General features: G+C 39.0%; 1 protein-coding gene across 1 annotated transcript; it reads left to right on the top strand.

The window, feature by feature from the left end:
* Nucleotides 1–286: 286 nt before the first annotated feature.
* Nucleotides 287–25,387, top strand: LOC106050323 (chitinase-3-like protein 1). The gene is made up of 9 exons (XM_056018811.1): nucleotides 287–391; nucleotides 1,219–1,291; nucleotides 2,860–3,052; nucleotides 4,461–4,701; nucleotides 5,573–5,697; nucleotides 8,666–8,783; nucleotides 9,941–10,120; nucleotides 15,520–15,639; nucleotides 25,109–25,387. Exons 2-9 carry the CDS (start codon nucleotides 1,225–1,227, stop codon nucleotides 25,250–25,252), a joined length of 1,188 nt encoding a protein of 395 aa, XP_055874786.1. The 5' UTR covers nucleotides 287–391; nucleotides 1,219–1,224; the 3' UTR covers nucleotides 25,253–25,387.
* Nucleotides 25,388–26,031: the final 644 nt, after the last annotated feature.

Raw genomic sequence — 26,031 nt, 5'->3', positions numbered from 1 at the left:
CAAATTTGTCCTAGCATATGGAACGAGGAATGCATTTACAGTTTGCAGACTTTATTTCACTGATAAACATGAACACAGAGTCTTGTCTTTAGTTCCACGAGACCTTTAAGACTAAAATAAATCCAGATCAACTCTTCAATAATTTATTTTTTTCATTCGACGACATTACAAATCCCTTCATTTTGGTGTCTGCAACTTTAACGCGCTATTTTTAGAATCCAGATAAAAAGTTAACTTTCACAACATAATTTGCGCATTAAAAATCGGGAGTTCCCACAAAGACACAATTAAAGCTAACATGATTAAAACTTGATGTAAATAAAATCGATTTGTTATCATTTAATTTTTTGTTTTATTTCATGCATTCATATTCTTGTTCTGTACTTTAAAGGTAAAAGAAATCAGGCTATTTAAATAGCATAGTATATTGATTTTCTTAGTAGGAAATACACCTAGATCTAGAGCTATATTCACTGCAGACCTAGATCTAAATACAGTCAATTATCAAAATCTAGATTCTATCAATCTATTATAATGATAATCTAGTCTATATCAGTATACGAGATTTGTTTTATAATATCTGCACTGTTTGTAACAGAAAATGAAGGTCATAGAAACCTGTGTGTATTAAAGTACTAGATCTATATTAAACGTCTCTTTAAAACTGTGACCAGGGCACGTATACAGTATGGGGTACGAACGTGTGCCAAAAGCAGCCTTTTCGATGAGCTGAAAGGCGGTAACAAAGGTGCCCCACGGAATCGCTTTAAAGGCTAGCTTAAGTGCCAACTTGCTTTAACTGACATAGAATACATCACCTGGTTGCATGCGGCTTTAGAACGAGACAGCAGGAAGTCACTTACAAAGGCCGCGGGATACACAAGTCTGGCATTCTGAACGATGGGGGAGGCGCCATATTGAAGATATAAATAAGATGTTGGTTTCTGAGTCAATGGTCTTGAATTCCTACCCAGGAAATGACAGTGATTTGAGTTTGGGATGTCCAGGACATCCCTCAGTTCCCACATCTGTCGGAGCAGACATTAGCTGGTGACCTGCAGCTGCTTCCGCGTAAGTCTTCCCTATTCAGGGTAGTATAGATTACAGAGCTTTGAGTAGAGCACAGATGACAAGCTCATGACAGTGTCATGTACCTGCGATCTGCTGAGTGGAAGCTTAAACTGATATTGTTTGACACATATTTCATACATGTTTCAGGTGCTGATGTCGCGGCTAAGGAAAATGTTTTTGCAGCACTTAGTTTTGGTCTTGTGTCTTTCTTGTACCACAGGTATGTCTGAGTGAGAGCTCAGGTAGTTATTAAAGCAAGACTGTAAAAAGTAAAAGTAAAGTTCCCCTTACAGACCTTGCGGTCTATGAGGCAGATGATGTAAAGGTAATCTGTTTCTGTGGCCCACGATTAACGAGGGTGTCATGTGGCCAGCACAACGACCAACCGCCTTTACTTTTCCCCAACTAATGTCAGGTACCCATTAGAGCTGGGTGGACTCAGAGGCGCCCAAATATCCCAAAGTTAAAAATCCCAGTCTTCACCAGGATTCGAACCCGGGACCTCGGTACGGAAGCCAAGCGCTTAGCCGCCCAGCCACCGCGCGCAAGACTGTAATTATTCGAAAACTTGAAGTGGATGATGTCCTAACGAATGTAGGTGTGAGCCAAAGACCCGGTGATTGCACGGTGATTGTCTGTCTTATACGTTTTAACTAAAGCGCTTGTATTGTTGTGATGTTACGAACGTGTGTAGTTTAACGAACGTTTTGTGTCATTAAACTTACGTACTGTGTAAATAATACTTCTAGGAAGTAGTTAAGATTCGCCAGAGTCTCTTTCTTCTTGCTAGTCTAGCCGCCTAATACTTGAAGTGTGGCCACTACATCCTCCTTTGGCTAGGGTACGTTAGGCCATGAACGTGCGTCACGCTTGACCCCTAGGCAGGTGTTCTTATCGGCCTTCATCGCAAATAAGGAAGGGGAACTATTTAATTTGGATTGGCCGTCACTTTCTTATCCCATGTGACCCTAGAGAAACCCTTGTTGATATACATTTGCTAATAACTGTTTGACCGCTTGGTTATGGGTTGTAGCTGCAGACAGATTATCCTAGCTAAACCGTATACGGTGTAATAATATTCTAATAGCAAAACTTGAATAAAACTTAAATAAATGTTTTTTATTAAAAAAAAATAAACTTAACTTGTAAGAACAATATAAACAGCTTTCAGTTAATATAAAGTTAAATATAGAAACACAGGATGTCAAAGCAATCAAAACCAAGTATTCTTGTTTATTGATTCATGTATTCTTAGGTGCAATAAATAATTATTTAAAGTATCAACCTGATCGGTGATTTCGTGTGATCGAAATAGCGTTTATTTAGGAGAACGAAATCCAACAAATTTAGCCATATCTGTTGATACTGAAGTATTAGTTTATCTTGTTGCTATTGAAGAAAATAATGAATTACCAGTAATTAATTGTCTAATTGGTTCCTTTTTTATTGATTCTTGTCCATGCCAATGTATAATTGTGCGAAGTTTCAGCTTGATCCGAGATTGGGTGTGGGAGAAATAACGTATTCAAACTTTTTGCCAGACAGACAGAGCGAGTTGATATACACTTTGTAAAAACAACCTCATTTCAAAACAACACGTTTTCTGTCTATTTCCTATCTCCAAAGCTAAACCCTCAGTGACCTTTCACCCATAGTGATAAACCCATAGTCTAACCCCTAGCTACACCAATAGTCATCAACCAATACAAACACACACTTTCACTACGTAAAGGAATTATCTCGTCAATTTCCGTATTGTGTTGCAGGCGTGTCATCTCTACTCCTCAGGGCATATTTGTAAAAATATTTTATGCTACTTCACCACCGATTCCACAACGAAGGACGAATTTCACAGATTTCATCCCATGAACATCAACCCATTTTTGTGTACGCATATTGTGTACTACTACGCGCTTATCTCCCGCAATGAGCTTCACTTGTCTGAACAGACCATTCAATCCAACGACACCGAAATTCCTTAGTAAGTGTTTTTTTGTTTTCAGTGTATACTAGATTTTCTATACTAGTTTGGGCTGTCTTGTGTGTTTTCTGGTTCTTAGACTACTGCTACAAGGTTTTATCGAGTCCAAAAACTATGGTTTACTCCATTGTCATAAGATGCCTTTAAGAATCCTTTTATTAATAATTTATCCCGTAAATCTAATTGTGGAGGGGACACGGTGGCTGAGTGGTTAAGCGCTTGGCTTCCGAACCTGGGGTTCTGGGTTCGAATCTTGGTGAAGACTGGGATTTTGAATTTCGGGATTTTTAGGGCACCCCTGAGTCCACCCAGCTCTAATGGGTACCTGACTTTAGATGGGGAAAGTAAAGGCGTTTGGTCGTTGTGCTGGCCCCATGACACCCTGCTCGTTAACCGTTGGCCATAGAAACAGATGACCTTAACATCATCTGCATGACCTTTTAATTTGTCTTTAGTAAGATTCTATACAACATCTCGGAATGGAAAACAGGATAGTCCTGTCAGAGTCTAACTACGTACCATGTCCACAAATACAATACTACAAGGCGGCCAATGCCAGATCAGAAGTGATTTGTCAGAATCACGGTCGAATTTTACCTCTGAAGTATTTTGTTGACTATTTTTCCTTGGTTGTAATCACGTTCTGGTCTGACCTATGTCATATGTTCTTGACTATTTTCACTCACTAGTGTATATAGTGTAACAACTCTCACTATCCAGGCTCACTGACAACACTGCACCATGCGATACAACCAAGCCAAAGAACTTGACAACTCAGGTCACTAAATAACGTAACCCTGTAATAATAATAATAATAATAATAATAATAATGTTATAAACCTGGTGGTGGCACAGATGGGGGTAGTGGTATGTGTTTAGCCAGCCGACGCAAATCGACCCAGGCCAGCGCTAGACGAGCGGTCAACCGTGACGAGTTACGACGGTCAGCCGAGACGAGTGTCTGTTCCGGACCGACCTAACACTAGAATCGCTGTACCGGACTGGATTTTAAATGGCGACTTCAAATCGTACTCGTGAAGTTGGAAGTGACCTAACTCTTGACACCTTTGCTTTTTTATATAGCCTCAGAAGACCTTCTGTAAACCTTTTCCATTTCTTGGCTGATTGTTAACGAGGGTGTCATACAGCCAGCACAACAAGCATTTTTTACTTCCTTAACTTATGTCAGGTCAGGTTAGCTTATCTATTACAGTAGGGGTGTCCTAAGAACCGAATTCAAAATCCATGTCTTCAATAGATTTCGAGCTCAATAATTTACCACTAGTCCAAATAGATTTTAACACAAGGTATAAATTAACCAGGAAAGAAAATGCTTGGTTTATCTCTTTCTATCTCTTTCTATCTCTTTCTGAGATTAACAGGGAATCCTCTTTTTCTCTGTCTGCAGTTACACATATGTGAATAATCAGAAAGAGTCTAAGTCTGATCTGAAGACTTTAGTGTCTGTCATCATAAGGCTATCGACATTTTTCGTCTACGGCAAAGACTCCAAGGCTCGACAGACATTTATCCAAAACTTGAGATCCTTTTTGCGCAAACACGATTTTGATGGGGTCGAAATTAACTGGAGTACAGAGAATGTCAAACTTTTACCTGTCTTTAAAACAATTTTCACCACTTTGATCCAGGTAAGACGAATTGCATGTCTACAAAACTAATTTTCACCACTTTGATCCAGGTAAGACGAATTGCATGTCTACAAAACTAATTCTCACCACTTTGATCCAGGTAAGACGAATTACATGTCTACAAAACTAACTTTCACCACTTTAATCCAAGAGTTGAATAATATAAGACACTACCATTATTATTATTATTATTATTATGAGTGCCTGCTTTTATAAATACCCGAAGACATTTACTCCATTCTAGATAAATATTTTCTAGTTCTCTAGCCAAATTTAAATTTTCATCCATTTTACTTTGAAAAATGATAACGGTCAAACTAAGGTTTCCCCATTGTCGCCCAGGAGCTAGTAATACTTTCCCCAGTGTGGCCAAGGAGCTAGTAATACTTTCCCCATTGTCGCCCAGGAGCTAGTAATACTTTCCCCATTGTCGCCCAGGAGCTAGTAATACTTTCCCCATTGTCGCCCAGGAGCTAGTAATACTTTCCCCATTGTCGCCCAGGAGCTAGTAATACTTTCCCCATTGTCGCCCAGGAGCTAGTAATACTTTCCCCATTGTCGCCCAGGAGCTAGTAATACTTTCCCCATTGTCGCCCAGGAGCTAGTAATACTTTCCCCATTGTCGCCAAGGAGCTAGTAATACTTTCCCCATTGTCGCCCAGGAGCTAGTAATACTTTCCCCATTGTCGCCCAGGAGCTAGTAATACTTTTCCAACGAGATACATCAAATGTCACATTTTTAAGAAAATCATTAGAGCTGTTTTTTCAAGAACCTTGTTCAAGTTCCACCCAGAAGGTTATAGTTTCCACGAAGTTACTAGTTGAATAGAGCTATTGTAAGCAAATTTGTTTTTCTTCATTAAACGTTTAGGAGATTGCAATGAACTTCCGAGAAGAGAGAAGAGACGACGGTAAAAAGAGGTTGATTCTGGCCGTGAGTGTCTCACCCCTGAAGGATGTCATTGACAAGGTGTACGACGTTCATAATATTTCCAGGTGAATGAAAATTTTCACATGAGTAGCGCTGACTCAGCCGTAGCCTTAGTGGCGCTGACTCAGCCATAACCTTAGTGGCGCTGACTCAGCTGTAGCCTTAGTGGCGCTGACACAGCCGTAGCCTTAGTGGCGCTGACTAAGCCGTAGCCTTAGTGGCGCTGACTCAGCCGTAGCCTTAGTAGCGCTGACTCAACCATAGCCTTAGTGGCGCTGACTCAACCATAGCCTTAGTAGCGCTGACTCAACCATAGCCTTAGTGGCGCTGACTCAGCTGTAGCCTTAGTGGCGCTGACTCAGCCTTAGCCTTAGTGGCGCTGACTAAGCCGTAGCCTTAGTGGCGCTGACTCAACCATAGCCTTAGTAGCGCTGACTCAACCATAGCCTTAGTGGCGCTGACTCAACCATAGCCTTAGTGTGAGCATTTAACATGTGTGTGTGTTAGGGGGTGGTGGAGGCTAGGGACCTAAACTCGTTTGGATTAAATCTTAATGACGACGGGCCTGTTGTAACTCGACCGTAAACTTAATGAACACATTCATTCACTACTTCAGCGGTTCTCAACATTTTTAGTTCCGCGAGCCCCTTTTTTTTTTTAATTGCCTTTTATGCGGCGACCCCCCCCCCCCCCCATATCTAAAATCATGTTTTTGCTAATGCTATAAAATATGAGTCACAATGTGAATATCTGATATACATTCTCAAAGATGTATGTGTTTAATCAGGAGACACTAACTATTTTTGCTTATCACTAAATTAAAAATAACTGAAACATTCCCTTTATTTGCCTGCATTTATAACTTTGATAGAGCGTGTAAAACCATATTCATCTTGTATACTTATGTGGCAATTATGGAAAAATTACTGAACAAAATAAACAGCTAAGGCACCTGTATTCTACGTTGGTACAAAATAGTTTCCCAGTTTTTGAAAATTATCAACATCATTGTGAGGGCTGAGCTAATTTCGATTTCACCTAATCAGAAAATTTAGGCCAACCTTTACAAGATCAGGAAGCGCTTGGCTTCTGAACCGGTGGTCCGAATCCTGGTGAAGACTGTTTTTTTTTTTTTATTTCGGGATTTCTATGAGCCTCTGAGTCCACCCAGCTCTAACGGGTACCTGACATTAGTTGGGGAAAAGTAAAGGCGGTTGGTCGTTGTGCTGGCCACATGACACCCTCGGTAACCGTAGGCCACAGAAACAGATGACATTGACATCATCTGCCCTCTAGACCACAAGGTCTGAAAAGGGAAATTTACAAGACCAGAACGAATGTCATCCTCTTCATTAAGTCGATTTCTGTCTTTAACAAGTTGGAAAATCGCAAAGATATGCTGTTCGTATTTGAAATCATTTACGATTACAAAGATGTCAAACAAGGGATATTTTCTTTAGCTCGCTTTCACAGTTCTAAAATGCTTCCGACTGTGGTTTATTCTGAGGGCGAACAAATTAGAAGCTTCAATGACTGCCTTGTTTTGTTTGTTGTATTGGCAAGCAGTAAAATTGCGCCTACTTGACTGAGTTTACATTTCCAATACTGTGTGTCGTTGTCAGCAAGGCTCGGATCTTTCATATCACAAATGACGTTTTAGATTGTCCGTATTCATTTATTTTTATAATAAATCTTTTGTTACAAATGACGCATTGTGGTTTCTTGATTTCAGCTTTAACTATTGAAGTAAAAAGATATTGTAAAAAAATCGTCAGTATATTTTCTTTTCTTAACCTTCATTTTCACGAGTTATTCCTTAACCTAACCTTTTCTAGTGTAGTCTATTTTTTGATGGTGCACAACTATTTATACACGTATATAAACGTATAACATTTTTTGTATTGCGCCTAACTAAGCTCAAACGAAATGCTCATTACCATCTGGTCCAATTATTCTCTCCCAAGTTTCACCGGATACAGGTGATACATACAGGACATACATTCTCCCAAGTTTTTAAGGATACAGGGCATACATTCTACAGAGTTTCGCCGGATACAGGGCAAAAATTCTTCAAGTTTCACCGGATACAGGGCATACATTCTCCCAAGTTTTTACGGATACAGGGCATACATTCTCCCAAGTTTTTACGGATACAGGGCATACATTTTAGAGAGTTTCACTGGATACAGGGCATACATTCTTCCACGTTTTCTCAGATAGAGGGCATATATTCTCACGAGTTTCATCGGATACACGGCATACATTCTCCCAAGTTTTCACCGATTAAGGGAATACATTCTCCTATGTTTTCCTAAAGAAAGGACATACATTCTCCAATGTTTCCCCGGATAAAAAGCGTAAATTCTCCAATGTTTCCCCGGATAAAAAGCGTAAATTCTCCAATGTTTCCCCGGATAAAAAGCGTAAATTCTCCAATGTTTCCCCGGATAAAGGGCATACATTCTCCCAAGTTTCGCCGGATAAAGGGCATACATTTTCCATAGTTCATCGGTAGGAATGTTTCCGTAATCTTCTTAGGGGATTAGCAATCATAACTCAGCTTGAGTTTTATTGTTTATATTGCTCATTGGAATAGTTTAGCTTATATCTTGATTAGGACTCGAATCCTTGTCAGTTAGTGAGTTTCTCAAATTTACATAAAAATTACAATAAATAACTTTAATGTTTTTTCCCGTCCATTTCCCCTTGAAAGTGAGGCTTCTCCGTTAAAAATTCTTGTGTATGTAGTATCTTTGTCTGTCTATTGTATATAGTATCTTTGTCTGTCTATTGTATATAATATCTTTGTCTGTCTATTGTATATAGTATCTTTGTCTGTCTATTGTATATAGTATCTTTGTCTGTCTATTGTATATAGTATCTTTGTCTGTCTATTGTATATAGTATCTTTGTCTGTCTATTGTATATAGTATCTTTGTCTGTCTATTGTATATAGTATCTTTGTCTGTCTAGTTTATTTCTCCATACTGCCCAATATCTTATTAACTAATTAATGTGTTTGTGTATCTCAAGCTACGTAGATATGTTGAATATAGAAACAACTCGTTTTCGCACTGGCTCGGAACTAACCGTTGGTCATTACAGTCCATTGTATGGAGATTACCGCTTGGAAGTAGACACGAACTGCGTGGTGAGTTCTCTTTGAAATAATGTTTCAGTTTTGAGTTTTTTTTCTATGAATTTCTAAAGCGTATATACGTCTTGTTGCTGGCCTCCTTCAGTGCCAGAGTGACTACGGTCCAGTTCAATGTTATGAAATTCTGGGCAGAATTAGAGAGGAAGTCCTTAGCAATGGAACTGAAATGCCACAGAAAGATTCTAGGTATCTCATAAAAAGACCGCACAAAAAAAAAATTGGATTGGGCACCACGATAAACTGCTAATTACTAACAAAACTAAAACTCTATGGCCATAACACAAGGTCCTCAGGACTCGCAAAGACCTTCCTTCAGGGAACAGTACCAGGAAAAAGAAGAGACAGAGAAAGCGATGGGAAGAAGCGATGACGTAACATATGGAACAATGAATGTGTCTTTATCTTTTTTTGTCTTTCTGAGTGTTTTATTAAGTTTTGTTTTTGCTAGGATTAGAGTCTGTTTTATTGATAGGCCCTTTCATGTCTTTATGTTGTGGTCCCATGGCTTGGTTCGCGTCTCCTTCATTTCCCTGCTATGTTTATGAGAGTCTATCTCATGTTTTACACAAAACATTGAAGAAGAATAGAAGGGTAAGTAATTAAACTTCTTATTGTTTGTCTTTATTCTTTCATATCGTTAAACGAAGAGATTAGAGGCAGGATTAAGTACATCGATCGGACCCCACGATGACCTACTAACTACTGTAAAAAAAAAAAAACGCAAACTAAAACTCTAGGGCTCTAGGGCCATATCACAATGTTCTTAGGACTCCCAAAGACCTTCCTTTAGGGAACCGTTTCAGGACAAAGAAGAAGAGGCAGACGGAGACAGCGATGGGAAGACAACATAAGGAAATGGACGGGCCTGCAATTGTTTTTAGATTCTATCCTAGGCAAAAAACAGAGCGGAACGGAGAAGGATGGTGAACAGATCTTGTGTGTTGCCCCAACGGTCCAACAGCCATAGGGATGAGTGAAGTTGAATCGTAAGAGGCAACATAAGCTAACAGTCATTCTCAGCTATTGCCTAGTCGCTCAGTTATTGCCTAGTTCGCTCAGTTATTGCCTAGTCGCTCATTTATTGCCCAGTCGCTCAGTTATTAACAGCTAATTCCAATCTTTTCAGGTGTCTATATTTCACTTAATTGCAGGATTTCTCAGTGAAGTATTGGTTGAAAAATGGAGCTCCATCCAAAAAACTAAACATTGGTTTAGGTTTGTTCGGACTGACCTACCAGACAGAAAAATACTATAGGCACTACATTGGCAATGCGGCATTAGGGCCCGGTAGAATAGCAGACCAAGAGCTGGACATTTGTACTTACACTGACGTAAGCATTGAGACCAATAACTAAAGTCAACTTACATCTAGTTAACAATACAGACGAAGTAAATAAAATAAACTTACTTCGAGGTAAAAACAGAAACATAGTAAATAAAGTAAAATTACTTCGAGGTAAAAACAGAGACAAAGTAAACTTACTTTGAGGTAAAAAAAAGAGAAACAACGTAAATAAAGTAAACTTACTTCGAGGTAACAACAGAGACAAAGAAAATAAAGCTAACTTACTTTGAGGATTAAAAAAAATAGAGAAATAGTAGATAAAGTAAACTTACTTTGAGGTAACAATACAAAGTAAATAAAATAAACGTACTTTGAGGTAAACATACAGGAAAATTAAAGAATGTGGTTTTATTTTAAGCTAAGCACAATTATCCCTCACTTCTTGGTGGTAGAAGTTCGTAGAAGCAGTTTTTATTCAAAGGGGGGGGGGGCTTAAGGACGCTTTATGGGGATATTTAGGGAAAATCTACGTAAACCGTGAAAGATAAAGGACCGAAATATTTTATTAAATCCATAAAAAATTTTAAAGAATTTTTATTCCTAGTTATTAGTCATCTAAGAAGTACATAAATCTTGATTATTTTCTTAAATTCACTTGTCCATTTCCTTTGAGTTCCTTTGTATATGTCATTATTTTGAATTATGGAGTAGGCTTCAGATGTTTCCTCGGTACGGTAGGTATATAAATAAAAACTGAGTTTTTTCGTTAAATTATTGTACTGTAAAGCAGAAGCGTAGTGACAGGGGGCACAATGCCCCGGCCGCCACTATCAGGGAGGCGCCATACGCAGCCTTTATTCTATGTGATGTTCGTGGGGAAATGGGGGGGGGGCAAAAAAGTACCTTGCCCCGTGCGCACGTTTTGCTGACTACGCCTCTGCTGCAAAGTATTCATTATACTAGGTGCATACAAATATAATTTTCTTACTGTGTTTGTGTGAATTAAAAGTATTTAGTATATATCACGTGTCACTTGAATACACCATTACATGTATTCCACGTCCAATTCAAAGTATTAGGATAGGTCATGAGACCAGTGACCTGTACTGTACTGGCAAGTTAATCCAGTGGTACTTTGTGGTCCCAATTATATTACCTAGACTAATAACTATAGCCTCTAGATGTACAAAACTACTGAGACAGACATATAATAATTCTGAGATTTCAGTAGCAACAAATAAAAAATGAGTTTATTTACAAACAAAAGAAAAAGATCATGGAAAATATACATGGCAATAAAGGCTCACCAAAGAAAATGACATAATGAAACAAAGCAAAGTAGCAAGACAGTTTCAGGTCAATATAATTAAAGAACCACCATCACTTATGCCGAAAAACCAAAAAGATGGTTTACAATAACATACATACATAAACAATGAAATGACGTCATTCATGAGACACACTACTGTCTCGTATCTAAACAAAAGATGTCTTTAAAAAAACATACTGGAGAGGATAAGAGACGAAGTAGACCTATACTATTTACATAAACCAACTTAGTAGGGCCTACTAACAAATAAATAAAGTCTACTTAGCTCATTATCGGAATACTCTTCCCACAACAGTGGCACACTTCTCTTGAGTAACACAGCAATAGTACAACACAAGTATTAGTTAAACATTATAGAGATTTAGTTCAAACTACACTGGTCAGTTGAAAGACTCAAGAGAGAGTGGCTATTGTAAACAGTTAACAGAGACTTAAATCAAGTGATAAAGGGGACTTACTCTAATAAAAAAATAAAGGTAGCCACCCTTATTGTCCCTCTTGTCACACACAACTTAAGATTTACTCCCTGAAAGAAACCAGTAGGATATCGTAAGTTGTACCAGAAAGTAAACATTCTGGAATTACTTTAATGCAAAGGGTAGTCTATAAACAGAAAAGGGAAAGATTCAAAAGTCCTAAAGCTGGGTAAATAATAATAAGAAAATAAAAAAAAATACTTACAAAAAAACAACAACAAAAAATACAAAGCTTCTTACTTAACCACTTTACTATAGAAGTGCTTATGAAAATAGAAGGCTTTATAGTTATGTATGATAAGTTTCAAACCTTGAATTTAATTATAATTATTATAGAAATGTAAAGAATCAAACCTTTACCTTCAACTACCATGTTGTCTTCCCATCGCTTTCTCTGTCTGCCTCTTTTTCTTTTTCCAAGAACTGTTCCTTGTAGGAAGTTTTTCTGAAAGCCCCGAAGACCTTGTAATATGGTCATGTAATGAACACAACGAAGATATTATATTTTATATAAGAAAGAATTGTAAGGAGAGAAAGGAAGAAAGGATATAGATAAAAGTAATGTAAGGAATCCGTTGAAGAAATGTAAGGTTTTAAAAAAATGAAATGTAAGAATTTAATGCCATAAAGAATTTCAATAAGGAACTAAGAAAGCAAAATGTAAGGAGGTAATGTCAGAAAATATGTAGGTAATGATATACACAAATAGGGAAAGAATGTAAGAAATGTCTAGAACAGTAGGAATGTTAAACAAAGAATGTAAAGTAACTTTGGGGTATCCGAAGATAATCAGGAGTGCAGTATTTCCCGTAGATATTTCCCAGCTGTGACCTACATATTTTTCCACACCCAGGGCAAGCAGAACCATAGTCCACCGGTGGTCGATTAAGATTTTCTTTTCGCCGTCTGCGTCTGTCCTAGGCAGCGGGATTTTAATTTTTCTTTTTTGGTTTCAAATATTTATCCCGTGGCCTTTGTGAGTTACCTCGAGCTGTCTCGTTCTGAAGCCGCACGCAACAAGGTGCTCTCTTCTATGTCAGATAATCCCTGCGGGGTTACTCACAAGGAGTTATAGTTAATTGTTGTTTTTCGCCAAGTGCAAGTAACCCTTATAGCTCGTTAGCTGGGCGTCAAGATTGTCAAAACAAATGAGCCATTCTTTGGTTACTTTAAAATTGTGAACCAGATGCACAACATTATGAAGAACTTGTTCTGAAAACTCTTAAAAGACATTGGGACTGGACTTTGATCTGTGCAGAAGTCAAACCTATGATAACGCAGCCACAATGAGTGGCCGTCTGTTTGGCCTGCAGGAACGTCTCTTGGACATAAATCAAAAGGCAACATTTCTGAACAGGGTTCAAACTGTGATACTCAAAACTCAATTTCATCAAAAGGAGCACAATGACACCAGAAAGACTTAGTAGCGTGGCATTAATGTCAGGGAAGTCTTAAATACTAGACAGCATTGATCAAAATGATGTCAATGATATACTGTACCGATTCGAGTTCAGACTTATATTTATTAAGTACATTATCTCCTGGCATGTGTCGAAAGTCAAGGGCAAGGGCCCCTAAATAGGTCAAGCCCCCCCCCCCGGGCCATCAGATCTCTAGCTACACCACTGCTCAAGCATCTGAGAAATAAGTTGTTATCTATTTTTAGCTGTAGGAGTCCCGGTGGCTGAGCCGTAAATCGCTTTGCTTCCAAACCGGGGACCTGGGTTCGAATCCTGGTGATTTTGAATTTCGGGGTCTTCGGGCGCCTCTGAGTCCACCCAGCTCTAATGGGTACCTGACATTAGTTGGGGAAAAGTATAGGCGGTTGGTAGTTGTGCTGGCAACATGACACCCTCGTTAACCGTTGGCCTCAGATACAGATGACCTTTACATCATCTGCCCTATAGAACACAAGGTCTGAAAGGGGAACTTTTTAATTTTTATTTGAAGCAGTATGAACAAGTCGTATTTTCTCTTTGGTAATTTGTTGTCAATATCAGTGGCTTAGCTAAGGGTTTGTGGCTTGTCCTTTCTAGTGGCCCCCGCATTTGGACATTTGACATCAAAACATGAGATAATGTACTTAATAAATTTAAATTCAAAATTCCAATAGGTGCAGTAATTAAGTAAAATATAAAAAAAATAATTATTAAGACTATATTAATGAATAATACTGTTATTTATGGGCGAGATAAGGCACAAGTGACAAATCTCAATTCATATCGCCTCAGGTCGTGCTACTGTGAAGTAAAGGCTTCTATAACATCATCTAGAGAAAATTCTAGATCAATGCTATCTATTTTTCTGACTCCACGTGAATAGGGAGATTACATGGCAGTGGCTTAATATTTAATATTTAATGTGAAAAAAACTTACGACATGTATTTGGGGCCCTTTCTCAAGTGGGTCCCAGGAAAACATTTTAATGTGTACCCCCCCCTCCCCTACACTAGCTACGCCACTGTTTTACCAAAACAATATGACGTCAACGCATACATTACGCCACACAGACAATTTTAAATCAAACTTTATTGAGTTATCGGATTTCTTGGCTGATTCAGGCAACCCTTTTCTATGCTCTAATGGCACTAAGGAAGAAAGCACTTGTACGAAATAGTTCTAGCAGATGGAATAGGAAATGTGCTTTTATCATTGTGTCTCTTTTATTAGCGGCCCCCGATAGGAGAAAAGACGCTATTAGTTTTGTGCGAAATGTCTGTCCGTTTGACCGTCTGTCCGTCTGTCCGTCCGTCTCGTTTAGATCTCGTAAACTAGAAAAGATATTGAAAATCCGACATCACAATATTTTAGACCATTCAAAGTTCTGATGCAACGGCTACTTTTTTTTTCTGAAAGCGAAAAATCTAATTTTTAAAATCAGTTATGCAAGCAGTTTTTTAAAGAGAAAAAGCTAATTAGTATGCATTATAAGTTAGACCTAAATTCGAATAAGAGATTGGGCCTTTTCAAAAAAATTACATCAATTATAAGACTTCAGTTAGGCCAGAAGAGGCGCGGTAGCTGAGCGGTAAAGCGCTTGGCTTCTGAACCGGGGGCCCCGGGTTCGAATCCTGGTGAAGACTGGGATTTTTAACTTCGGAATCCATAGGAGCCTCTGAGTCCACCCAGCTCCAATGGCTACCTGATATTAGTTGGGGAAAAGTAAAGGCGGTTGGTCGTTGTGCTGGCTACATGACACCCTCGTTAACCGTAGGCCACAAAACAGATGAACTTTACATCATCTGTCCTATATACCACAAGGTCTGAAAGGGGAACTAGTTAGGCCAGGTTCACATCTAACTTTGCATTCACTTGCACCTATCCTTTGATCTGCTGTACCGTTGGGGCACTACACAAGATCTGTCAACCTTCTTTCTCCATTCTTATCTCTCATTTGTCTTTGATATAATTTCATTTGGATGTTCTTTCTGAAAATATTGAAGCCTGCCTGGGTGGACCACTTAGGGGCCGATTTTGAGTTTGTGTTTCCACACAAACTGTCTTTGTAATCTTGTTATTTTATAATGTTTATTTTTAGTGTTTGTAAATTATGATTTTGGTGTTCAATGCTGTGCCGCTATTTTACTTTTTAATCTTTGAGATCTATATGCTTTTGTATTTTTTTTACATGTTTTTTAGGTAAACCAGTTTTTAAGTTGGGGTGCCAAAATCCATCGAAGCAAAGACCAAGAAGTGCCCCACTTTGTCTTAAATGATCTGTGGGTTGGGTACGAGGACCAAATTAGTTTGAATGAAAAAGTAAGTTCTAGTCCGTTGTTGTAGCTTGGTGGCTAAGGTAAGTTCTAGTCCGTTGTTGTAGCTTGGTGGCTAAGGTAAGTTCTAGTCCGTTGTTGTAGCTTGGTGGCTAAGGTAAGTTCTAGTCCGTTGTTGTAGCTTGGTGGCTAAGGTAAGTTCTAGTCCGTTGTTGTAGCTTGGTGGCTAAGGTAACTTCTAGTCCGTTGTTGTAGTTTGGTGGCTAAGGTAAGTTCTAGTCCGTTGTTGTAGCTTGGTGGCTAAGGTAAGTTCTAGTCCGTTGTTGTAGCTTGGTGGCTAAGGTAAGTTCTAGTCCGTTGTTGTAGCTTGGTGGCTAAGGTAAGTTCTAGTCCGTTGTTGTAGCTTGGTGGCTAAGGTAACTTCTAGTCCGTTGTTGTAGTTTGGTGGCTAAGGTAAGTTCTAGTCCGTTGTTGTAGTTTGAATGCTAAGGTAAGTTCTAGTCCGTTGTTGTAGTTTGGTGGCTAAGGTAACTTCTAGTTCGTTGTTGTAGTTTGAATGCTAAGGTAAGTTCTAGTCTGTTGTTGTAGTTTGGTTACTAAGGTAAGTTCTAGTCTGTTGTTGTAGTTTGGTGGCTAAGGTAAGTTCTAGTCTGTTGTTGTAGTTTGGTGGCTAAGGTAACTTCTAGTCCGTTGTTGTAGTTTGGTGGCTAAGGTAAGTTCTAGTCCGTTGTTGTAGTTTGGTGGCTAAGGTAAGTTCTAGTCTGTTGTTGTAGTTTGGTGGCTAAGGTAAGTTCTAGTCTGTTGTTGTAGTTTGGTTACTAAGGTAAGTTCTAGTCTGTTGTTGTAGTTTGGTTACTAAGGTAAGTTCTAGTCCGTTGTTGTAGTTTGGTTACTTAGGTAAGTTCTAGTCCGTTGCTGTAGTTTGGTGGCTAAGGTAAGTTCTAGTCCGCTGTTGTAGTTTGGTGGCTAAGGTATGTTCTAGTCCGTTGTTGTAGTTTGGTTACTAAGGTAAGTTCTAGTCCGTTGTTGTAGTTTGGTGGCTAAGGTAAGTTCTAGTCCGTTGTTGTAGTTTGAATGCTAAGGTATCTTCTAGTATGTGGCTGTGGTGTGGTGGCTAAGGTAAGTTCTAGTCCGTTGTTGTAGTTTGGTGGCTAAGGTAAGTTCTAGTCCGTTGGTGTAGTTTGGTGTCTAAGGTAAGTTCTAGTCTCCGTTCTAGCCTCTAGTTCAGCGTATACCATACATAGACACCCAAAATAAAAATAAAGGCATCCAGAATCTACACTGCGCATGTCCTTGACTACTTTCTACAGCAGGGGTTCTCAACCTGTGAGTCGCGACCCCCTTGGGGGGTCGATTGACAATTTGCCTAAGACCATCGAAAATATAGATTGTTCTTGTCTATTCTTCTATTGCTGTGTGTGTGTGTGTGTTAGGGGGGTCGCGTCAGAGTGGGGGATTCTAAAAGGGGTCGCCGACCTTAAAAGGTTGAGAACCGCTGATCTACAGAAATTCTCATAATATGTAGAAGGCCCATACAAAACAAGCTTAATGGTGTATGCGGTGTACAGAATACGGAAGTATTGATAATATATATATTTTAAAAAAGCTTAATTTTTTATAAATGTACAATAAAATGTAAAAACAAAAACAAAAATGTAAAGTGAGAGAAGATAACTGTGGATACAGTTCCGTATGAAGATGTTTCATTCGGACCTGTAAATAAATTACCATTTAAGTCTTTCTTTAAAACGCTCTACACTTAACTTGGCATGGTGACAGACTATTCATAACAGATAATGTTTAATATTTTTTTAAAGGAATAAGAATTTTTGTTATTTGGAGACTGTCACTACAGATCAATATTTTAATATTAATCAATAAAATGTTTTTTAAACAATCTTTAATAACAACAATAATAGAACTCCGCTGTTGAAGTTCACCATCACCTTTGTCTGTTGGAGCATAATTTATGGTATGTGCGACATGATTAGGTCTTGTAGTTGTATGATGGCTGTCATGCTTCGACAGATTATTCCGAAGATGCTCAAGTTTCTAGTACGTGTATATTCAATGTTTTAAATATTTAACAATAATCACATTCTACCACAATAGCAACATGAAAGACTGACTCCAGATCGTCAGATGCTTGAATGAAGTTTAATGCATAAAGACTAGATTCGAGTCTTTGTCCGTAATACGCTGTTGTCATCTTGAGGATCTAACACCAACTTTACCTTTTACCTTTACCTATCCCTTAGTCTGTTGGACCGTTGGGGCACCAGGCAAGATTTGTCGACCGTCTTTCTCCATTCCTCCCTTTTTTTTGCCTTGTTCAGAACCTCTCTCAATGGCAGGCCTGTCCATTCTTTAATGTTGTCCTCCCATCGCTTTTTCTGTCTGCCTCTTCTTCTTTTTCCTGGCACTGTTCCCTGAAGAAAGGTCTTTGCGAGCCCCGTAGATCTCGTAATGTGGCCAAAGGTTTTAAGCTTTCGTTTTTTCACAATAGTAAGCAGGTCGTCATGAGCTCCGATCGCTACAGTAACCCTGTCTCTGATTTCTTGGTTTGTGATGCGGTCTTTGAATGTGATGCCTAGGATCCTTCTGTAGCATCTCAATTCCATTGCTAGGATCCTCCTCTCGAGCTCTGCATTCAACGTCCACGACTCACAAGCATATAAAAATGTGGCCATGACCAGAGAGCGCATCAGTCTGATTTTGGTGCCGAGGGCTAAACCCTTATCTTTCCATATTATTTTATGTTTTGAAAGGACTGCTGTGGACTGTGCTATTCGGGCCAATAATTCGGGTTTTGTTCCCTCATCTGAGACAATAGCTCCGAGGTATTTGAAGCTGTTAACTCTAGTTAGCTTTTCACCTCCAATACTGATGCCTCTTTTAAAGCCCTGATGGCTATTGGTCATAATTTGAGTTTTTTCGGCATTTATTTGCATGCCATATGCTGCGGAAGTCTTGTCAATGCGCATCACCAGGTCAGCTAGTTCTTCTTCTGTCCCTGCTAGACCGTCAATGTCATCTGCGAAGCGCAAGTTAGTAATTCTTCTTCCTCCAATGCTAACAGTACCTTCATAGCCCTCGAGGGCATCTTCCATTATTCTTTCAAGGAAGATATTGAAGAGTGTTGGTGACAGTAGGCAGCCTTGTCTTACTCCAACTGTGGTTTTGAACCAGTCCCCAATATTATTGTTGAAGTACACCGCACTGGTGGCCTCCTTGTAGAGGTTCTGGATAACTTTGATTATGTTTTTATTAATGTTGTACTTTTCCATTGTCGCCCAGAGTGCTCCGTGCCATACTCGATTGAAAGCTTTCTTGAAATCAATAAAGACATGGAAAAGATTCTCTTGGTGTTGGAGATATTTCTCACAGAGTATTCTGAGGTTTAGGATTTGCTCTGTTGTGCTGCGACCTTGTCTAAAACCTGCTTGTTCTTCTGATATGATGTTGTCTGCTATCGGTTTTAGCCGGTTTAATATGATTTTTAACAGTACTTTGCTGGGATGACTTATGAGGCTGATGGTGCGATAGTTTTGACAGATTTGTAAGTTGCCTTTCTTTGGAAGGGTTATTATGAGTGATTGGGTCCAGGGTTTGGGCCAATCTCCTGATTGCCAGATCTTGTTGCAAATCATATAGAGTGCGTTTATCATAGTTTCTCCTCCCGCCTGAAGAAGTTCGCCAGGAATGTTGTCAACTCCAGCCGATTTTCCCTTTTTCAGGGCTTTTACTGCTGCTGCTACTTCCGAGCGAAGAATCGGATAGTCGTCAATGTTGGAAACTGTCGGGACATTTAGTATCTCTGGATCTCCTGATATTTCAAAGTTATACAACTCTGAACAGTATTCCGTCCATCTTTTCAACACATCTTTGTCCTCGGTTAAGCATTTGTTGTTTTTGTCTTGTATTGTGTTGGTTCTTCCATGCTTTGAAGTAGTGAGGTCCTTTACTAATTGGTACGCTTTTTTTGCTGTTGTTTCTATTAAGTCCCTGTTCAATTTCTTGACACTTATTCTCTATTCACTTTTTCTTCGCTTCTTTCATTCCCTTTCTAATCCGTTTGTTGACGCTTTTGTATTCTTGGACATATTTTGGGTCAGACAGCTTTTTCCCTTTAAGCTCCCGTCGCTTGTCACAGAGTTGGAGTATATCCTCTGTTACCCAGGGTTTTTTGGGCGGGCGGAGCTTCCCTAATATTTCCAGGGCTGTATCTGTGACTGCTGTGTTTAGCATATTGACTTGCGTATCGATATCCTGGTCATTGGAGTCCAAGATGTTGAGGGTTGCAAAGCGTCCTCCTACTTGTGCCTCGAATATGGCAGCTACTTGGGGGTCTTTCAGCTTGACCAGGTCAAATTTTATCCTAATAGGTCCTCGTTTTGTTACCTTTTTTAGGTGTACTTTAAGGGTCGACATAACAAGGTCATGGTCGCTTCCAATGTCAGCTCCAGGAAAACTTCTTGTTTTAGCTGTATGGATGCTTGTCTTAAAACGCTGTTGCACCATGATATAGTCGATCTGGTTGTGGTGCTCTCCGTTCGGACTGTGCCATGTGGTTATACGCGATTTTTTGTGGCATCCTAGTGTGTTAGCCAGTAAGAGATTGTTGTATTTCGCAAATTCTAACAGTCTTCGACCTCGTTCATTGGTTGAGAGGTTACTGTATTTTCCACAAGTGCCTTTCCAGGTTTGATAGGAGTCACTTCCTACTTTGGCATTCCAGTCTCCTTGTACAACAAGGATGTCCTTTTTCGGGACCTTATTGACCACTTCCTGTAATTGATCATAAAACTCTTCTACTGCCTCATCGTCATATGTTGATGTAGGAGCGTAGGCTTGAATGATGGTGATATTGAAAGGTGTTGCATCAACACCAACTGCGCCTAACAAAAACAAGCCAAACCCCACTATCCGTGACGTTAGCAGTTATCGCGTTCATAAGTCCGTCAAGTATGGCGCATCTCTACACTAAGTCTGTCTGTGGCATTTTACTTCTCGAGAGACGATCTTTTCCTTTTGCAACTTCTTGTGTGACTAAAAAGGCCAATCCTTGATACACAGCTGCGATCGCATGTTAAGCATATATAATCACCAGGCGCCGTTGCATTTTCAACCTTCTTTCTGCTTCTGTAGTGCATGACATCTGCAATCCGTGACCCTTCCTTTATGCTCTCTCTCCATGTGGATCTATCCAGTGCCACCTCTTCCCAGTTGCCAGTGTCGATTTTGAAGAGCTTCATGTCGCGTTTGCATACATCCGTATAACGTAAAAGTGAACGACCAGCGGCTCTCCTGCCTTCTATTAGATCGCCATACAGGATGTCCTGTGGAAGTCGACCTACTGGCATTCTACGAACGTGGCCAAATCCAGCCAAGGCGTTTGCTGCTGATACACTAAGTAAATGTCTAACACCTGATCACCACTCTTCTACGCTTTATTTCTGTCTCATCCAAAGATTTATTCATTTCTCTTGAAGTAGGACTAGAGCTCTATTAGCAACCAAACAGCGCCATTTTGTTGGGAAATTCGCTCTAAGTCAGGGGTTCTCAACCTTTGGGTCGCGACCCCCTTAGGGGTCGATTGACAGTTTGCCAGGGGTCGCCTAAGACCATCGAAAATATGGATTGTTTTTGTCTATTCTTCTATTGCTGTGTGGATGGGGATCGCCGAAGAGGGAGATTGTAAAAAGGGGGTCGCCGAGCTTAAAAGATTGAGAACTGCTGCTCATCATCTGATGTTGCAGATAAATAAGACATATTGGCCGCCTGCCCAACGATTGGATCGTCAGACCAAAATCAATCTTGATAGCTCTCGTAGGGTCATTGACAAAAACGAATTTCGTCTGGAGCGAAAGAGGCTTCAACAGATTGTCGCAGTTGTCGCAGTGCTTTCTTCCTGCCAAAACATGGATCTGTTGAGCGCTCAATCGTTGTTTTTTTGTTGTTGTTGTTATTGTTGTTTTTTTTTTTGTTAAATTCCGGCCAGATGATACAGGCACGAATGGTATCATCATCATCATCTTCAAACTCCATTAGAGTGAGGGCTTGAGAGGCTCAAATCCTCTCTTGCAAAAGCCCTGGACAGAAACCCTGCTGTCTTGCGTAGTGCATAAATGTCGCCATACATTTATCTGAATATTGCGATATAGTGTGGCTGCATGCGGGCGAAATCTTTACAAGTTTATCAAGAATAAGGACAAGAAATTGTCTAAGAAATATGCCAATGTCGTTAATTTGAAATTATCGATAGTTTTGCCAGGAAGGAAGCACGTAAGAATCCTTTGTTGTGCCCCTCTTTTTAAATTGTCAGATCCAGTGGAGTGTAGATGTAGATGAATGCTCTGGTAATCTGAGATGTTATCAAAGAGTTCATTTAATTACTAACAACCTCCAACAGACTACAAATAGATCTAGTCAATAATGAAGAAGTCCAGTTCTTTACTAAAACAACAATTTCTTACAGACTAAGGGCACAGTCTACGTGGTATCTACTACAAGTCGGTCTCTTCTTCGTCCTAGTTCGTTCCTTAATTCTTTCTAATCTATTTCCATTCTAACTTTTAGATTTACCGTCGCGTCACTAAGGACATACCCAATTAAACCCAACTACGCGTCTTGCTATGTTGTTATTATACCTGATCTCAAGCTCAGTCTCTCTCTCTCTCTCTCTCTCTCTCTCAATGTCTTTCTCTCAATCTCACTCAGTCTATCAATGTCCCTAATTCTCTCAATCTCAACTCTCTCTCTCAGTCTCTTTTTCTCTCTCTCTCTCTCAATCTCACTGCTTCTTTCAATCTCTCTCTCTCTTTCAATCTCACTCTCTCTCTCTCTTTCTATTTCTAAATCTAACTGCTTCTCTCAATCTCTCTCTCTCTCTTTCAATCTCACTCTCTCTCTCTTTCTATTTCTAAATCTCACTGCGTCTCTCAATCTCTCTCTCTCTTTCAATCTCAATCTCACTGCTTCTCTCAATCTCTCTCTCTCTCTCTCTCTCAATATATATATATATATATATATATATATATATATATATATATATATATATATATATATATATATATATATATACTAGACATATGTTACCCGCGACCCGCGGGTCTTTATTTGCGCATTACTTTCGATATAGTCACTGAGAGTGTTTTGTAAACAATTAAACGAAATAATAATGTAATAAGTAAAGCGAATGTGTCAATGTAAAAATAGTGTGAATGAAGCTATCAAATCAAAATAGCTAATAGGCTTAAATCCATTTTTTTTTCAAATGTTTTGTAAAATGTTTTACATGTTTCGGATGTTCCTTCAGAGTTGAAGATAGTTTACTTCCTAGTACAAACCTCCCACAGGACGACGGGGGATGGGAGCGGGCAGGATTTGAACCCTCGAAAGTCGATAAATCCGAACGACAGTCCAGCGCGCAAACCGCACGACCTGGCAGCCATCCAAATTAAAACATTTGCTTGTAGGCCTACATATATTTGATTAACATTTGAGATGAATAGACTAAATTTTGTATGTTCATGTGTATAAAGTATAAAGTAGATCTTGAGGTAGACATAGATCTAAATCTACACTAATCTAGAGTTAAAAATTGGCTTTTATAGAGTTCATTCTGTGCTGTGCATGCGTGAACTTTTTTTCATGAATGAATATAGGCCTATCTCAACACGGCTAAGCAGCTTTAGCGAACAGCGAACGAATGTATTAAAAATGCTTTAGAAAAAAAAATTTGAATGTTAATTTGATTAAAATATGAAATGAATGGACAATAATTAGTATGTTTATGTGTTAAAGCATAAAACTATCTTTGCGAAAAGAAGTTTTATTATCTTAGAGTTCAATAAGAGTTCTAGGCCTAGGAATAGATTCAGTAGAGAGATGTGTTAATGTGTAACCATTTGGTAATAGTAATGTCTAATGAAAGAATGTTCGCCAGGAAATCTGTAGTCACAGATATCAGGAACTAATTTATGTAAAAAATGCTTTTGAATAATCTAGTGGATTGGATTTAGATGTATGTTAAACATAGCTAATAATCCTTTCACGTAATTTCTCTTTCGTTACGAAAATAAAATTAGTTTTGCGAAAATGGGTTTACCCGAGGTCGATACATTCTTATCTATTAAAAACGAAAAGAGCGATAGCTTTGTTAAATGATGGGATTATAAAGTGAACAATTAAACGAAATAATTTTTAGTACGCGATTCATGAATGAATATAGATCTAGGCCTATCTCAACTCGGCTTCGTGGCTTTCGTGGGTGTATGTAGCTTTAGAAAACCAAATTTGAATGTTTATTTGATCAAAATATGAAATGAATGGACTTTAATTAATATGTTTATATGTCAAAGTATAAAACTATCTGTGCGAAGAGAAGTTTTATCATCTTAGTGTTGAATTAGAGTTTTAGATGTAGGGATGGGATTATAAAGTAACAATTAAACGAAATAATTTTTGTACGCGATTCATGAATGAATATTGATCTAGGCCTATCTCAACTCGGCTTCGCAGCTTTCGTAAACGAATGTAGCTTTAGAAAACCAAATTTGAATGTTTATTTGATCAAAATATGAAATGAATGGACTTTAATTAATATGTTAATGTATTAAAGTATAAAACTATCTGTGCCAAGAGAAGTTCTATCATCTTAGAGTTGAATTAGAGTTTTAGATCTAGGGATGGGATTATAAAGTAAACAATTAAACAAATTAATATTTAGTAGGCCTACGCGATTCATTACGGTATTGTCTAATGAAAGAATGTTCGTCAGGAAATCTGTAGTCACAGATATAAGGAACTAATTTATGTAAAAAAATGCTTTTGAAACACAAAATTGAAGGTTAATTTTATTACATGGCCTAGATCCATAAAATACTATAGCTGTAATAGAGTCGGACAACTTTATTTTTTTTTAGGGTCTTAAGTTTGTTTTAGGGCTACAATACATACACTACGGTCTAAGTTGGTACCCAAGGAACATTCCTGCCTAGTTTTATCAAGATTGGTCAAGCGGTTTTGATGTCTATAAGTAACATACATCCATACATACCCCTCACATTCTACTTTATAATATAGATATATATATATATCAATCTCACTCTCTCTCTTTCTCTCTCTCTCAATCTCACTGCTTCTCTCAATCTCTCTCTCTCTCTCAATCTCACTCTCTCTTTCTCTCTCTCAATCTCACTGCTTCTCTCAATCTATCTCTCTCTCAATCTCACTCTCTTTCTCTATCTCAATCTCACTCTCTCTCTCTTTCTCTCTCTCAATCTCACTCTCTCTCTCTTTCTCTCTCTCAATCTCACTCTCTCTCTCTTTCTCTCTCTCAATCTCACTCTCTCTCTCTTTCTCTCTCTCAATCTCACTCTCTCTCTCTCTCTCAATCTCACTCTCTCTCTCTCTCTTTCTCTCTCTCTCAATCTCACTCTCTCTCTCTTTCTCTCTCTCAATCCCACTCCTTCCCTCCTTCCCGCTCTATGGTTCTCTCTATTTCTCTCCAGGTCAACTATGTTCTCCAGAACCAGCTAGCCGGTGTTACAGTCTGGTCATTTGACATGGATGACTTTCGAGGGGACTTCTCTCTCGACGGGCCGTACCCTCTCATGACGACCATCAAAAAAGCCTGTGAAGATTTCGCATTTTAAGCCTGGCTCAGAACTTAATCTACGCTCACACCCTCCGTATTAAGCCAATGGCGTAACACATAAGCTTGCCCTTTTATTATTTTAATTATTTTTTATTTAATTTAAAATTAAAGTCAATTGTATTTCACAAATGAATGTGCAGAATTAATTTTAGTGCATATCTTATCAAGAGAAATGTATTATTATTATTATTATTATTATTATTATTATTATGTTAGAAATGAACAAGTAGTCATTCTCTGGCGCTGCCAGGGTCGAGTTTCGCTAAAGAGAAAACAAATTCATCGTAGTCCCTTTAACAGTTTCTACTAAGGAATTTTCTGGTGATGTGGCAGGTCTGCAGTAGTACCGCCGTCTGAGAGGCAACGAGGGTGTTCCTAGGAATGTTTCGCAAGGTTGTTAACGCCGGAAGTGGTAATGGTCTTAAGCCCATCATTACCTATAAAATGCTTCCGACGGCATGCGTCTCACTCTCAAATAGCATTTGACATCCAGTCTAATTCCTGGCCTTCCCGTGTAGTTAACATACTGAGCCTGGTGGAACCTTTACCACCGACAGGAAAAGGGGCAAAGGCAAGCAACTGGCGCCTAAATCAGTAAGCTTAGGCAGGAGGGGTTCATTTGCCTTGGTTGGCTACCCATCTAGAAGAAGGAAAACTCTGAATCCAAACCTCCGCTGCCTTGCGGCTATACCCAAATGCGGGAAAAGCTTCGGGAGAAAACCGTGACGAAAAATCAGCAGCTGGTGACCCTTACAGCCTAACAGAGCCTGCGGCGCT

This window comes from Biomphalaria glabrata, chromosome 2 (genome assembly GCF_947242115.1).
Source record: "Biomphalaria glabrata chromosome 2, xgBioGlab47.1, whole genome shotgun sequence".
NCBI classification, from domain to species: domain Eukaryota; kingdom Metazoa; phylum Mollusca; class Gastropoda; family Planorbidae; genus Biomphalaria; species Biomphalaria glabrata.
This window is presented reverse-complemented; position numbering and strand designations above follow the sequence as displayed.